Below are 15,291 nucleotides of genomic sequence, written 5' to 3'. Positions count from 1 at the left end.
AGCAGGGGAGGGAAATCTTCAACAGACACTGGGATGCTTAGAAACTCTTCTGGCCATGGAAGGGTCATGAGACGAGTTGGGAGGGCCTCTGTACAGTGGTGGGTACTCAGCCTGTTTGACTCTCCCATGAGAAGGCACGCGATCATTAAAGATCAGTGCACAGAGAGGCAGAGATTGGGAGGGGGGCAAGATGAATGTGTACTCTCTTGTTTTGTTGTAATCGATCTGATTACCAAACATTACTAAGATTTGTTTCCCCAGACAGCCGATGCTTTGCTCTCACAGGCATGCAGATCTGACACGCAGATCATGCTAGTAAATTGAATTTGAGCTGGCGGAGTTAGTATGAACCATTTGCTGTATGTACATGAAGGAGAGCTCTCTGAAAGCCCGGATTGATGCCTGTGTGCTGCACTGACAAGGATTACAGAAACTCGTGGTTAAAATCAATAAACCAGCTCTCACTAGAGTTTGTTGAAATTCTGGATACGAAAAGAAATGCGGGGCATTTTTTCTATTTGGTTGTAAATACAAAATTGTCAAGAAGATTTCATACGTAGTAAAATCAAGCCCTCCCTTTCTTCATGGCAGCTTTTGTCATGCCACTGGCTTGGCTGGAGTGACAGCCGTTCCTCCCCAGCAGGGACACAGCCACCAGGGATGGGGAGCTATGTTGGGGAACTGCAGAGGGAACACTGTTTAAAACGTGGTTTCCTCTCTGGCCTTGCTGTGTGCCAGTGAGAGTGGCACAAAACACACTTGTCATTCTTGTTAACGAAAGCACTAATGTTTTTACAAAAGCGTCCTGAGCTGTAGTTAAGCTGCCCAGCTGTTCCACTCTGGGATGCTGGTACTCTGATCCTCTTCCATGGGGACTACTTGTTCTCTGGCTTGTACACACATGTAAGTGCTTTCCTGGATTATAGCCACAGCTCTCACTACTATCGGGATAAAGCTTCATTTCATTTGGTGGTTTGTTTTGGGTTTTTTTTTTTAAGAAGTCCACCAACTTCTTTTGGGCACAGCCTGTGCACATAGTCAGTTTGAGGCCCTGTTCACCACATGAAGAGAGTGGGACGAGAGCCCCTTATCTTACCCACTCTGTTTTGTGAAGTAAATACACTTTACACCTTCCAGCTGAGGATCTGAAAGAGTTTGGAAAGGAATTCTGGTTGTATTCTGCCCATTCCTTACTTTGATAATCTCACCTGTCAGGTAGTGGTGATTGAGAGTCCAAGGAGTTTGAACAGGGTCATTCATGGCAAATCAGAGGTTGGCAGAAGTGGAAGCTTGTGTCTCCCCTTCTTTTTTTAATTAAACATAACAGATAATAGTAAGTAAAAGGTTGTTTGAACCATTTTTGATAGAAAGGAGCTACATGATAGCAGTTTGGCATGTTAGAAGCATCCAAGGGGCCTGTAAATATGCAACTTATTTGCAAAGTCTTGTCTAAGTGCTCGCCTTCTAGAGACTAGAGTGAACTATTCTGTCACAACATTTCCATTCATGGCATTTCATATTTCCTCTGTTTTTGAAATGTTTAAGTAAAAATTCCAGTGAAGCCAATATTAGCTTACATGCTTGCTACTATATAGCTCAGATGGTACTACATCTTCATATTAGCGAAGTGTTTACTGGAAGATCTGAGATGCATATGCAGCTGAATTCAATAATATGTAAGCAAAAGCAAGTTTGATAGTTTTTTTCAGGTTTGCAATGTTTCTTCTACAAAATCTCTTCTATGAAGTATTGAAGTAAGAAACAAAAAACCCTAATAACTAGGATGTAATGTTTAGTCTAAACAAACTGTGTTGCAGTTGTTTTAAAAAATTCCTATTATTACATATGCTATTTAAGCTAAGTTAAAGCCCTAACCTAAGACTGACTAATTTCACTGTTAAAGTCTCTTCAGTGTTCAGGCCGCTTACGTTCACTGTGTTACTTTCAGCCAGAGCTTTCACTAAAAAAGGCCAGTATGGTCTCAGGATATTGATGGTTGTAATTAGAAAGTAATTCTGCTACTCCATTGGTTATTTTGTAGACGTCTGCAGTGGGTATGTCAAGATCTTCAAAGGCTGTATTTGGTTTTGTATGTCTTTATAGTAATTCTTCAAAAACGATGTTAGTTCCTGCATCACCTTACCATTGGCCTGCGTCTCATCCCTTGGCCCACTTGGGAAGCTGTCTAACAAAAAAAAGTCAAAAGGCCCTAAACACTAGATTCCTGCTCTTGTGTCATGTCTTTTATATGAAAATTAAAGATATTTAGAAGGAGTATTGCAGGAAGAGTGGAACCAGTTTTGTCAGATGATGACGGTGTTGCTGGGGCTGTCTTCCTTCCTCCATTGATTTCCTTCTGAGAAGCAGAAGAGCAGCTTGTTCCAGCCATATTGAACATCACTCCCTGTGGAGAGTGCTCAGCCATCATCCACAGACCTGGGCGAGTCTTTAGCATCTCCATATATAGGCTGGGGCTCGCTCGCAGCAATGCAAAATAACAATTGTCAAGTGCTCTGATGGAAAAAAGGCTTTACTCTGTTTCCATTGGTTTGGGTAAGTTTATGTCTAGTCCTGTTGGTCTTTAATGGGGATACATTTGCAAAAGATTGGCAAGGGAGAAAGAGTTGCCTCAGCAGGGTTTTTTAATGTATTTAATAATAGCTTTTCAAAACTAGTAATTTGATTTACTTGTTTATTGATTGATTCATAATAGTAATTGTTAGTTGGTCTCAATCTTAGGAAGAAGAGAAGTAAGTGGTATGGACTTTGATTTTTCTTTATTTATAATACGCCTGCCTGTCTTGGATGTAATTCTGCAAACAAAAAGTGATCTGTTCTCTCAGGTGTGATTTTACTCAAGAATCAGCACTAACACATCTCCATTTATCCACTGTCCCTCCTGAGGAAAACACACCTAATCTAGAACTGGAGGGCAAGCCCTGGCTGGCTGTCATGGCTGTATGGTATGGAGTTGAGCCCCAGCAGACTGCCTGCCTGCCTGCCTGTGTCCCTGTTAGTTGTTTACGCTTTTTTAAACATACTTCTGGTGGCAATTCTAGCTGTCCTGCCTACATCCACGCCTTGAAACCCAGGATTGCATAGCGTATGCCAGAGTGGGAACTGCTGGGCTTGCTACCAGTTTTCCCAGTCTTTTCCTATATTCACAAAGAAGCCCCTGTGCGCAGACCTCCCTAAGCTGTGAGACACTGGCATTCCCCTCTGGTTCTCCCAGTCCCCCACGTACGAGGCTCTGCCTGCTGGCACCTCTCTGCATCTACCTGCCTTGAACTGCTCTGCTGTCCTGCAGAGGAGAGCAGAAGAGAGAAGGCAAGAGTCTGAACAGAAGTTTATATGCAGGTATGGGAGTGCAATGGGAGAGGTGAGACCACTTGCAAGCCAGGTCTTGTATGGCTTGCTCGCTGGCTTTCATTCATAGTGCCATGGTTCAAGTGCTACTGGCCTCTGGCCAGCCTCCTCTTTATTATACTGGGAGTCTTACTTACATGTTTAAGGCTGCTGCCACAGAGCTCAGGCCGGCTACATGATACAGATGTGGGCTTATATGACCACTCTGCACTGCGCTGACTGTCAGTTATGAGGCTCCAGCTCTGTGCTGCTCTCCTCCAAGTGCAGATAGCCACCAAGCTTCAGGCATCCTGCCTGAGTTCAGTAGCCCAGGGCACATTGCATGCTGGAAGCTGGTAGGCATGGGACCTGCGTGTCCCTAGCACTGCCCATAAGCTTTTTGCAGGCTGGCTTTGTCATGAAGTGGTGCAAGGTCTGCCCCTGCAGTGTCAGACATCATCCTGGTGCTTCTGCAGTTTTATGTAGATGACCCTCTGTGCAAATAGGCTTCCATGTGCTCTTTCCCTCTATGTCATAGAGTTTTGCAGAGAGCTTACCTGTCCTAGAGAAGCACAGTTTAGGAGGCAGCTTCTGGAAAGTCCCTTTCCCTGGGTCACATTGTGAGCTGCAGCACTGCGCAAATAGCTCTGAAAACTCACATTCAATCTTCTTACTCTGTTCCAGCTCCTGTTAGAAGAGCCTTCCAAAATACCACAGCTTTGTTGTCTAAGAAGTGTTCTGGTTACCAGTCTGTCTTCAGCCAACATTGCTTTACTGAAGCTGTCTTTAAACTTAATAGTTCTTCTTCCTTGCTTTCCTCCTGCATCCCATAGTCACCTCATTATTTTGATAGAGTCTTACTTATTTTCTGCCTTTGTTTTGCTTAACCAAGCAAGCCAAGCTCTGTTTTCTCTCCTAAAGTAGGTTTCCATTTTGGTTCAGCTGTCCAGCTTGGGTTTTTTAGCTTTTTTTTTGTTGTTGTTCTTTTTTTTTAAAGAATGAATCTTTCCTACTTTTCTCAGGGTACAAGTTGGAGCAAGCTCTTTGTGCAGTGACTTGGAGGAACTGCAGCCTCCCGCAGGCTGAGGTCTGGAGCTCCTCAGCCCAGTCTGTTTCCCAGAGTTTCAGACAACCATATAGTTTATCAAAACTTGCTCTTTGGAAATCATAGATCTTAAAATTAGGTTTGCTGTTAACCTTCCCACTTAATCTAAACTGAGTCACTTCATGGTCTCCTGTTCCGAAGTTGTTCTCATTACTTGAGAGCAGAAAAAAATCTATTGTTCATTCAGCAACGTAGGTAAAGAAACCTGTCAGCTGTCACATCCAGGAATAAGTGGCCTTACCATGGTAAATGGCATTTGTTCTCTAATCTGTACTGTGAAGTTGGTCTCTGGTGTTGACATAATTTCCATTTCTTTAATGATGCAGAGCTGTATCCAGATCCATATCTGGTGCAAGAAGTCAAGAGCAGACCCAGTGTCTCTCTCTTAGAAGTCTTCTCTGAGCATTTCCAAACATATTCTGTTTTCTTCTCTTTGCTTTATTTCCGAAGTCTATTCTTTCATTACTGCATGACAGTGTCCTTCCATATAAAACCTGTATTTCCTTTCCTTGAAAAGCACAGACCTTTTGACACCTGTTTCAATAATAATTACCATTCCACCCTGTTTGTGAATTTTCCTGTAATAATTCTAGTGCCTTGAGCTCCTCTTTCATTAAGTCAGTCTGCCTGCGTTATTAGCACATGGTTATTTTAGCTGTTGTGTTTTTTGTTCACCTTTTCTGCTCTTGTTTTTGGTTTTAGACTGCATTTGGCTCCCTAGTTAGCCTATATACAGTCCTTCAGTTGGCAGTGTCATATGCCTGACCTCTCATCATTAGTAGCATTTTTTTCTTCAGATCACTGAAATACCTTTCTCACTGTTTTCATGTTTATCTAACATTTCCCCTTTGCTTTCTGGATCCTGAAACCAGTGTGGCATTTATGTTTGCTTTCCACTGCCACATTCATGCTGTGGGTTGTGATATGGTGGTTCCAGTAGTTTGGGATGTTTGGGTGAAGCCCTCCTGAAGACTCATCTGGCAGTGAAAGTACCCAGAAGCCACCTTCTTCTGCAGAACCAGTGGTTGAGAGAGGGGTGGATTGCAAGCATTTCCCCAAGGGTCCCTCAGGCTATATGAGATGCACTTACTCAACTGAAAGACATACTCGGTTCTCAAGGTCTGGTGGACATGGAAGTATTTTGAAATAGCATGAGAGGGAAATGAGTGCTTACAACAAACACTTGTATGGGACAATAAGGTATGGTTTATTCAGGCTTAAATGGTCAGAGTTGTGTAGAGGGCTTCCTCCTGCCAGCCATCCTCTCACTTTGCTGGAAGAAAAACCTATTATTAGCAGTAGGAACATTATGAAAGCTCGCGTTTGAGCAATTATGACCTTGGTGTCCCAGTTAGAGATAACACACATCTGCATTACTGGGGACAAAGAGCATGTGTGTTTGTATGTGTATCCTTTGGTCAAAAAAAAATGTGTGCAACCTGTAAGGCTGCAAGGAGTTACTGCCCTCATAATCCCGTCTTCCACTGTAGAAGCTGAGGCTGCAGCAATCAGTTAAGAAGATGGTTGAAATGCCTGATCACAAATTAGGTAAGTACATGATGGAACAGCAAATTGTTTCTTTCTTCTTCTGTGCTGGGCTCACTGGCTAGTGCTTTCACCAGCTGATGTTTTCTCTTCATTACTACAAGCTGCGTAGGCTGGATGGAGTCAAAAAAAGACTTCACCGTTGCCTTTGTGATAGGTAAATTTTATTTTCACATCCTCCAGCACTGAAAATTAAGCCTGCCAGTAATGTACACAAAAAGGAAAACTTATTTTAAAAATAAAGAAACAAAATGAAAGCAAACATCTCCGCCCTGTTTTTAAGCAGAGAATGTATTCTAATACGCCATTTTCATGTGTAAGTTGTATGTCTTATCCTTCTGTAGTCAGCTGTCTCTTAAAAAGATTTTTATACTGCACTGGTAAAATATATATCAGCGTTGTGAGTCTTTCTTTTTAATTGATCTTAATCTTTACTACTGAGATGAAAAGTTAGGATGACATGTTTTGGTTTCATAGAGCTTTCCAAATGATAGACAAACCTCTGTGAGTTTGGGCATGTGTAAGACCTTTCATAACTCTTTCTCCTACCTTTATTTTTACTAAAGCTAGTATTTTTAACAAGAACATATGTTGTAACTGTTTGTTTATACAGCTTTTTGGCTGATAAAATGGTGGTGTTAGAGATTGGAAAGTGTATGTGTAGCTTCATGATGATACAAATTTAACAAAATAGAGGAGCAGGAAGAAGTTTCTGTCAGAAATGTTCTGTATTTTTGAAAATTAGACCTCTCGGAGTAATTTGTGCCATAGCTTACTTGGCAGTGCTGGAAATGAACTTAGAAAACAGGAAAAATGAATGGTTTGTTTAGACCCGTACCTTTCTTCTTCTGTGTCTCATACTAGATCCTTTCAAAGGAGTGGGAGAACCACTGTGACTGCCAGACCAGTTTTGTATTGCTAGTGAAATTGCTTCCTCCTGGCCTCTGTTATATAGCTTCCAGAATTCTCATTCTTGGTCTTTCGTGCACTGTTGTTGAGGTATGACTATAACTTCTTGTCTCTTCCCAAGATCTTGGTTCTGAATCTTGTTGGTTTACCATACGCTTCTGCAGGTATTCTGTTTATTTTAAAAGCTCTACTCAACCTTATCTAAATATTTCAGAAGTGGACTCAGTGGCATCCTACACCAAGGAGTTTGACAGTTACAGTACTTACAGTTCTCTTCAGGTACTTCTTTCTGTCTTGCACATTACAGTTTTATTTTAACAGCTATGTTATTCTGTCATCAGGCAAGCTAAATTCAAAATAGGAAAAAAATAACACCACCCAAACAGCGAAAAAGCCTTCACTCTATTAATTATTCTCTATGTCTTTGACCTAGCCTGGCTCATACCAAGGTTAACCATCATGATGTGGGAAGGGAAAAGGCACATCTGTTAACAGACAAGTTAAATAGGGGCAAGCTGCTATTTGCTCTGTTGCAGTTTAATAAGACCGAAGGTAAAAGGTAGAAGTCAATGTGTTGCTTTTGCAACATTTTCCTGCTGCTGAAAATTGAAAATATCAAAGAATAGGATCACAAAAAACGTGGGAATGGGCTGTGCTAGGAACTGAGGCAGGGAGTAAAAAGACTGATCTTCTCAAAAAGGAATAAACGGACTTTTATCTTCTGAGTACAGTGGCAGTAAGTTTTATGCATTCCAGCTAGAGTAGGGCATTTGAGTGGAAAAAAGCAGTGGAGGATGCTAAGGCAGAAGTAGAAGGGGCCAAAAGCTAGCATACTGAATGGTGAAATTAAATTCTTTACAAAAATAGTTCTGTTTTAGATGTAGTAACTTTAAATTAAAAGAAGATCTTATAAATTCCTTCCTGATGAGATAACATGGCAATGGTTGTAGTGTACAGATGGTGCAGTTTATTTACTAACTGTATTTTTTACGTTAGTTGGCAGTAACGTTTTAGTAGTACCTAAATATGCATCTTAAGTGCCTCTCTCTAGGCATCTGTGCTGGAAAATTCAGGCCATGGTTGCTTTGAACCGCTTCAACTGCTATTTTCTTTAAAACCTTATAGTATGGCTGTAAAAATAAATACCCTCTAGCAAAATCAAGAGGGACTGTGCTTTCCTAATTTTTATTACAATTTAGTTGGAAGCGGATGGATTTGAAGCATTCAGTGAAAACAGATCAAAGTTTGAAATAAAAATATGAAAATAATATGAATAACTATAAAACACTTCCTCTATGAAATGAACTCAGATCAGAGATCACAAAGATAATAAAAGGACAGCTGTCACATCCGGCTTTCTCAGGTACCCTGTTTGTTTTTAATTCTTATTTGTCAATTCTAGAATAAACAGTCTGCTACCTGAGGGTTATCCTCTACGCTGCTGAATGTGTTTATGTAATCTCATGCCAAAATATTTCATGCCTACTATTTTGCCACATCACATGTCTGTGCAGGACAGATTCTGATCTATACAGGTAACGTGCAGAGTGAAGTTTGGCTCAAAGCACGTCTTGACAATATGCACCAGATCACAGTTCCACAGAGTGATAAATTGTAGGTTAGCTCTTCAGTGAAAGAACTAGATGCTCTTTACCAATTTGGTGTTTACTTTTGAACACTTTGCTGAATAAGACCTTGAATCTAAAATGCAGCCAACAGACCTGCCATGAGGTTTGTGACTTACCGTTTGTTGGTATCATCTTCATCAAAAGAAGTTTTGTCTTTGAAAGCAATGCTGGCAAAAATAACGGTAGGCTCCCACTGCAAGGGGGGAGGTACTGCAGCTGTGGTGGAGCTCCCGCCCGTTGTTGGCTTTGAACTGCATTGGGATGTATGCTTTCATGCCTTCTGAGTTAGTGTAAGCGCTTAAAATTTCTTCCAGGTCGTTTCTGATACCCTGTGAAGGACACTTGGTGGATGAGGGACCAAGCACTGAAACTTCAGATTGTAGCTCAAAGCACTGAGTATGTGGACAGCAGTTGTCTGTTAGGGGCTGGTGGCAATTTTTGTCACAATTTTTTTGTCACTCTCTGATGTTGTCTGTGTGAGACTTGGATGTACTCTTCCGTCTCTGTACAACAATCCTTCCTCTTCTTTGTTGTTTCTTACTTTCCTCTTTCACTAGGAAAGCTGGGCATCTTCTACTTTCCCACTAGCAAAAAATGAACATCCAGTTTGTGTATGCAGTCAATTCACCACTTTAATTAGCAAAAAGAAACCAGGATGCATTCCATTTAAATACTTAATTTTCTTTCTAAGTTCCAAAACTTTGTATGTAGTTATTTTTAACCTGGTTTCCTACGGAAAGATGTTCCTGCAATCATTTTTCACTAACCACCCACTGTTAATAACTTCAAGAGCCTTTGTGTTGATCGCAGACTTCAGGTAGGGCAGAGATCTCAGTTATGAAATCTACAGCTTCATGAATGCACACAGGCAGGTAGAAGGGAGAGGAACCAGTTACCAGGCCGGTCAGGCTGCCATGCAAGATCAGCCCTTACTGCTAGAAATTAGAGGATCGTCATGGAAGAGACTTCACGAAGATGCCAACTCTGGGAAAAGGGCCGTCAGCGTTGAGGCACTGGTCGGTACCAAAGTCTAAGCAGGAAATGCCAGTCCAAGGAAAGGCGGCCTTCATTTACCTGCCTTCAGTGCTGCTCCTCATGACTACTTCTTGGCTCTTCTTGATGTCCTTCTCAGAAGAATACTTCCAATTTTCAAGCATAAATGCTGCACAAGAATGAGCTGGCCTTTCAGTTTGCCCTCGGATGTTGCTTCCGCACTTCTTTCTGTGGTCTCTGACTGCTGACCCTCGGCCCTTGACTTCCTTGTGCAGCCAGTCCCTCCTTTCTTTTCTTCTCTCTGCAGAAGGACAACCCAAACCACATGGTCCTTGATCGTGCTGACACCACCCTGGGTGCATGTCTCCAAGCCCTCTTACCTCCTCCAAGGCATTATGGTTATAGCTGTCCGGTTTCTTCAAGAATATACCAATAGAAACAGAGCTAGACACCATAGCAGGTGTGAATGTGCTTGAGCCATAGTTGTGCTTTGGAAAACAGCTGCTGTGGATAGAGTCGTGTGTTGTGAACAGCTCATGTTAGTGTCCTGAAGTCATGACAGAAACGTGGTGGTACCATTAGTGGTCCAAAGGCTAAGAATGCACCTTTCAAGATAAATTGATTGCATCAATTTTATCTCAAAGCGCAGAGTTTGTTAAACAGACAAAACCGGAAATCATCAGGAAATGTGTTTTTTCTGGTTGTGTCCTTTTATTCTTTTGGCAGCAAAATTAACATTATGGTACAGTGTTACCCAGTGGTGGGACCTTAAAGTAAAACAGGAAAACAAAATTTAGGATCAGCTGATAAACAAATGCTGAAGCTGGCTGTATGAGTTATTATATAGTAAATTCAGCTTCTAACGATCTTCTGATTTTATGGTATGAAAGAGATGGAAGAATTCTGGTTTGGTTTGGCTTTATTTCTCAGGCTTCTTTGCTTTTTGTCTTGCTTTTTAACGTTAGATAGATTATCCCTCTTCAGTTTGACTAAAGGGAAACTTGCTGTGTGGGCTATGTGCTGTGTGGACCCAGTCCTGCAAAATGGCTCGTGTTCGGGAGCGACGCTGTTTGGAAATGGCACTTTCAGCATAGACGCTCGCAGCAGGAATATTGCTTTTGATGTATCTTCAAACCCGAGGATGAACATAAGTTGGTAAAGCTTCTTTTCTGAGGATTCTGCTGGTGACTTTGGGAAAAGGATATGCTGACCTGTCCAGGAGACAGACAGGCACCAGCTTTCTAGTATGTGGGCACCTTTTATACTAATTTAGTCTGCTGCTGCTACACCTTTAGTTTTACACCCGCTACACTCTTGCCCTTTTTACTGTTTCAGCAATTAAATAATAGAGTAGCCATTAAAAGTGTGTTTCCAGCTATTCACAAAAAAACAGTACATACTTAAACTAGTTAAAAAATTGGGTTTTCTCTTAATTGGTCAAGTGAATTTGTTTTGCTTAAGCAGATATTGAAATTCTCTCTACGTCATTTGTATTGTCAATAAATTGCAAGACTTATCACTCTATCACAGTATCACTCTACTAGATAGAGTATCACAGTATCACTCTACTAGAAATAGATTTGAAATATATAAAGGTACAATGTACATATATTTTTAACAGTGAAAAGTAATTTTCTGACATAATAGCCAAAATAAAGTGCCATGGAGCTATTAGCAGTAAATTGAATTTTTTGGTATGTAATTTAGTATAAATACTGACAAGTTGGGTGAAAAAAAAACCACCACCCAAACAACAAATGCATACTCATTAGTCATTCAGTTTAGTAGCACAGAGGCAGCAGTCGGCCAGGGTGTGCGTTTTTATGTCTGCTTCAATTGCACACTTCATTTATTTGGACATGGCATAGGCGGCTTTCGCTGTCACACGGCATCACTGCACGATTAGCAAGTTGTGCCCCAGGGCAGCTGGGACGCTTTGCTGGGGCAGATGTTCTTTTCAGCTTATTCAGTGGTTGTTCTGGGGTTGTTTACTGTTGTCATAGCTACCTACATTTCCATAGCAGCCGAGCTGCTGTGTGTGAAGCAAGTGAATATAGTTATAAAAGGATCATATTTTGTTCTGTCTGTATAACTTACCATCTGTCGACTGATTGTGATGGATTCAGAAACCAATTTAAGAATAACAGCAGCCAGCCGATGATTTTTGCTTATATTAAAGTGACGATGGATGAGGATGCAAATAAGTTGGTGCTTCAATGAAATGCTAGTTTCTTCCCCCCACCCCTTTAATTGTAGCAGTTTGGCTTCCAACACTTCCTCAAACATGAGGGAAATCCTTATTGACAAATCAAAATGACCAAGCGTCGTCTTCTGCACTTGCTCAAGTGTAGGTGTTCCTTATGCTTTCCCACTCTACTGTCAGCTCATCCCTCCATGTTGCTTCCAAATTGTGATGTTGCACCTGCTTTCACAGATCTTTTGTAATGAAATCTAAATACTCTCCACAGAACTACATAGTGAATTCATGAGGCTAACAGCGAAAGTATCATGCACACATGAGTATGGTTTGGTGACATTCATCACTGTGTCTACTTCATAGTAGCAGTGGGATCACATGAAAGTTTGGGGGTAAATTCAGTGTGTGATCAGCAAGCCCTCTGAATAATGAAATCTTACACCTTTTCACTGCAGGGATTTGGTTGAACCTATAGTTTAGCAACGGGGGCAAGAAGATTAGCCCAGTTGTAAATAATGTATTTATTGGTTGATTTTTCCAGATCCTGACATTGATGCTGCCACTGCCATGATGCTTTTGAATACTCCCCCTGAGATACAAGCAGGTTGTGAGTAGATATTTCTATAGCATATAGCAACGTAGACGTGTAAAGTTAATATTCTCTTTTATAAGTATAGAGCGTACCAGATAAAAAGAAGGATTTAAAGAAGAAATATAACTTCCCATGTAGACCCTTACACTTCCTTGACCCTTACATGAGTATAATTTTGTGGTTCATACTACATTCTTTGTTACGTGAATAATAGTAATCCATGATCTCTAATGTAAAAGAGGGGTTATTGTTATTCATGACATACACATAATTGAGTAACATACTATTATCCGTACTGATAGAAAGACCTGGGGCAACAGCCAGGAGAAAGGCAGAGAGAGAAAGAGAGCAAGAGAGCGAAGGGTGCATGGCATATGGTTTTGTTTTCATTTTGTTTTGATTTGACTCCCATCGTGTGAGTTACCACAGCCATCTGGATGCTTTCCATTCACTTGGGCACTGTTTCAACTCCTCCCTTGCACACATCCTGCCTGTTTTGCTTTTTTGCTCTGTCTGATGCAAGGCAGTAGGCAGGCTCCAGGGAGCAAGGAAAGGTCTCATTTCCTGCCAATGCTGTCCTCCTCGTTCTGTGACCAGACCCGAGGTTTTGATGCTGTGTATTAACAGAGCACTGAAGGGGCCTTGAACCCCCACTGTATGGGGCTGTGCAAGTAGGGCAGGAATCATCCTGCCCCACAGTGCATGCAGGGAAGGTATTAGAGGAATCCGTAGAGGAATACAGCTGCACAAAAGCAGGGAGTACAAGAAAACAAACATATCGCTGGTCAGCAAGCACAGTAGTAATGCCAAGTGACAGGCAGCTCTAAAAAATAAAGGCAGAAGTTAAAATAGAAGCCATTATCTCAAGCCTGTCTAGTATCACCACTATTGTTCTAGCTCACACAACCAAATCCAAATTCCAGGGGAAGCCTTGATTCGCACTTTGATACTCTGCCTGGGGAAGAGAGTCAATTACCATCAAAGCATTTCCTGTCAGCCGAGGAAAGCTATTGTCAGCCTGCTTTGTGCCCCTGCCAGAGAACTGCCTCTTGAGAAGCTCCTCTCGGGAGAGGGCATGATGTACCAACAAACTGTCCATTCTGGAAAGAAAGAAGAGTGGTCCTTGTCCCCCTCATCTAAACAGCCTTCAGGGACTGCACACAGTAAAAGGGTGAGCAATCCCAGCTATGTGTAGGTAGGAAAAAGGAAAGATTTTATTGGGGAGAGGAGGTTATCATTGGGCTTAGTGGGAAGAATAAGGTGAGAGATCTTCAAGGGATCAGAAGTTTAAAGAAGCCAGGGCTTTGCGGCAGAGAAAAGGGGAAAAGAAGTTGGGGTAGAACGAGAGTGCAGGGGTAAAAGGGCATGTGAGAGGGGGAAGGAGAAATAAAGCAGTATGTGCATGGAAAAGGATGGGGAAAACAGAATAATATGAATTCCTGGATGAACTGGAGAGCGGGAGAAGATTGCAGACAAGAAAGGGATGAGATCCATAGTAAGCTGCAAGTACTAAACACACTGCAGACTTTTATCATATTTGCCAGCATTGCAGGTGTTTGCATGGAAGTGATTTGGAGACTCAGGCACTGTCATTTCATAGAGATCATAGCCTGCAGGTTGTCAAATGGCTTATTGCTATTTTAGTTTGTAGAGGTCGCTCTGAGGAAGGGAATTCTAGCCTTCCACGAGTTTGGCATATCTCTCCCCCCATGTCACCTTCCCAGTAGGCTGTTGTGTCAGGACATCAAAATTGAGAGGGAGATGAAAGCAGAAAGACGGTTCCTCATTGACATTGCTCCCTCCTTAATCTCTGCAAGTAATGAGGCCTTCCTCTGTGCCTTTAAACTGAAAAGCCAGGTCTCCTCAGAAGTTCACGAATCCTTCCAAACGTTGGGTAGAATTGGCTAGTGCCAGGAGGAAAGGTCAGAAGTTTTAATCATAATCTCTGAGGTCCTCTAAATTACAGAGGAGAAATATTTTTGTGTGTGTGAATGGATGCCTGAGGAAGTAAATCAGCCTGTCCTATGAATTGCAGTTAGGTATCACTTACCTACCATGTTAGGAAAATCTTAGGCAACTTAAATCAAATTAATTACTACTGCACATTAAGAAACAATTGCATGAAAAATCAAGTTTAATAGTAGTTTCCAAATAAAAGGCAATTGGGCTGTAAAAATTTCATCGCAATGCTGAGCATCATCTAGAAGCTCACAGTTCATTCTCTGCTCTGTCAGTGACTACAGTGGTCTGCAAATCAAGCTGTGAATGATCAGGGCAGTAAGCATGCTGGTACTGTTTGATTCTTTGAAGATGAGAGTTCTTTTTATCATACTGGACTGTGGTGTCAAGCATGCGCTCAAGCTGTCAGGGCTGCAAAATGCCCCTTCTTCTGAAGCTAAGCTTGCCTGGAGGTGAATTGAAGAGGGGGAGCCATAGTTTACAGTTTGGCCAAAGATGTTCATACCTGAGTGAAAACACCGTCTTGGTCTGAGAGTCTGACTTCGAGTGTGCCAGTTACTTCCACAACAAAGATGGTCAGATGGAGGCAGAACCTGAGTGTCATTTCACAGTGTAACAGTTTGACACATCAGAAAATGTCCATTAAGGCCTTTGCCTGTCATACAAACATTTAACTATTGTTGTGAAACGTGGATACTTCTAAAGCAGATTGTGACAGAGTCTGGATTCATGTTTCTGAGGATGGTTACGTGTGTTGGCTTTTGACTTTGAAGACATCTTCTTGGATTAAAAGCTACTTTTCCAGCAGGATAAAAATCCATGTTCATCTAGGCAGTGGGGATGCTGAAAGCATCTTTAGGAAGAAATTAGCTAAAGCTGTCATTCAAAGTCTTATTAAAATTTATTCTTTTAATATAATCTGTCATAAAGGAATCCCATCTTGGTGGCATTAGAAAATCCAGAGTGAACTATTCCTGCTTTATAACACATTGATTAATTAGCTTTAGAGTTTTAAATG

The 15,291-nt window shown here is 41.5% G+C and overlaps 1 protein-coding gene across 7 annotated transcripts in view; it reads left to right on the top strand.

The window, feature by feature from the left end:
- The window catches only part of FOXN3 (forkhead box N3), a 219,328-nt gene that overhangs the window by 176,672 nt on the left and 27,365 nt on the right, over positions 1–15,291 (top strand). For 3 of the 7 annotated variants that reach the window (XM_075103690.1, XM_075103689.1, XM_075103691.1), the window contains exon 5: positions 12,264–12,329. The exons of 3 other annotated variants lie outside the window; for them this stretch is intronic. In XM_075103690.1, the coding sequence (XP_074959791.1) occupies positions 12,264–12,329 (66 nt within the window). The remainder of the gene's footprint in view (positions 1–12,263; positions 12,330–15,291) is intronic. One more of the 7 variants, XM_075103692.1, reaches the window with a different exon arrangement.

The sequence above is a fragment of the Phalacrocorax aristotelis genome, chromosome 9 (genome assembly GCF_949628215.1).
Source record: "Phalacrocorax aristotelis chromosome 9, bGulAri2.1, whole genome shotgun sequence".
NCBI lineage: Eukaryota > Metazoa > Chordata > Aves > Suliformes > Phalacrocoracidae > Phalacrocorax > Phalacrocorax aristotelis.
The sequence above is the reverse complement of the archived record's forward strand: the minus strand, read 5'-3'. Positions and strand labels throughout refer to the sequence as shown.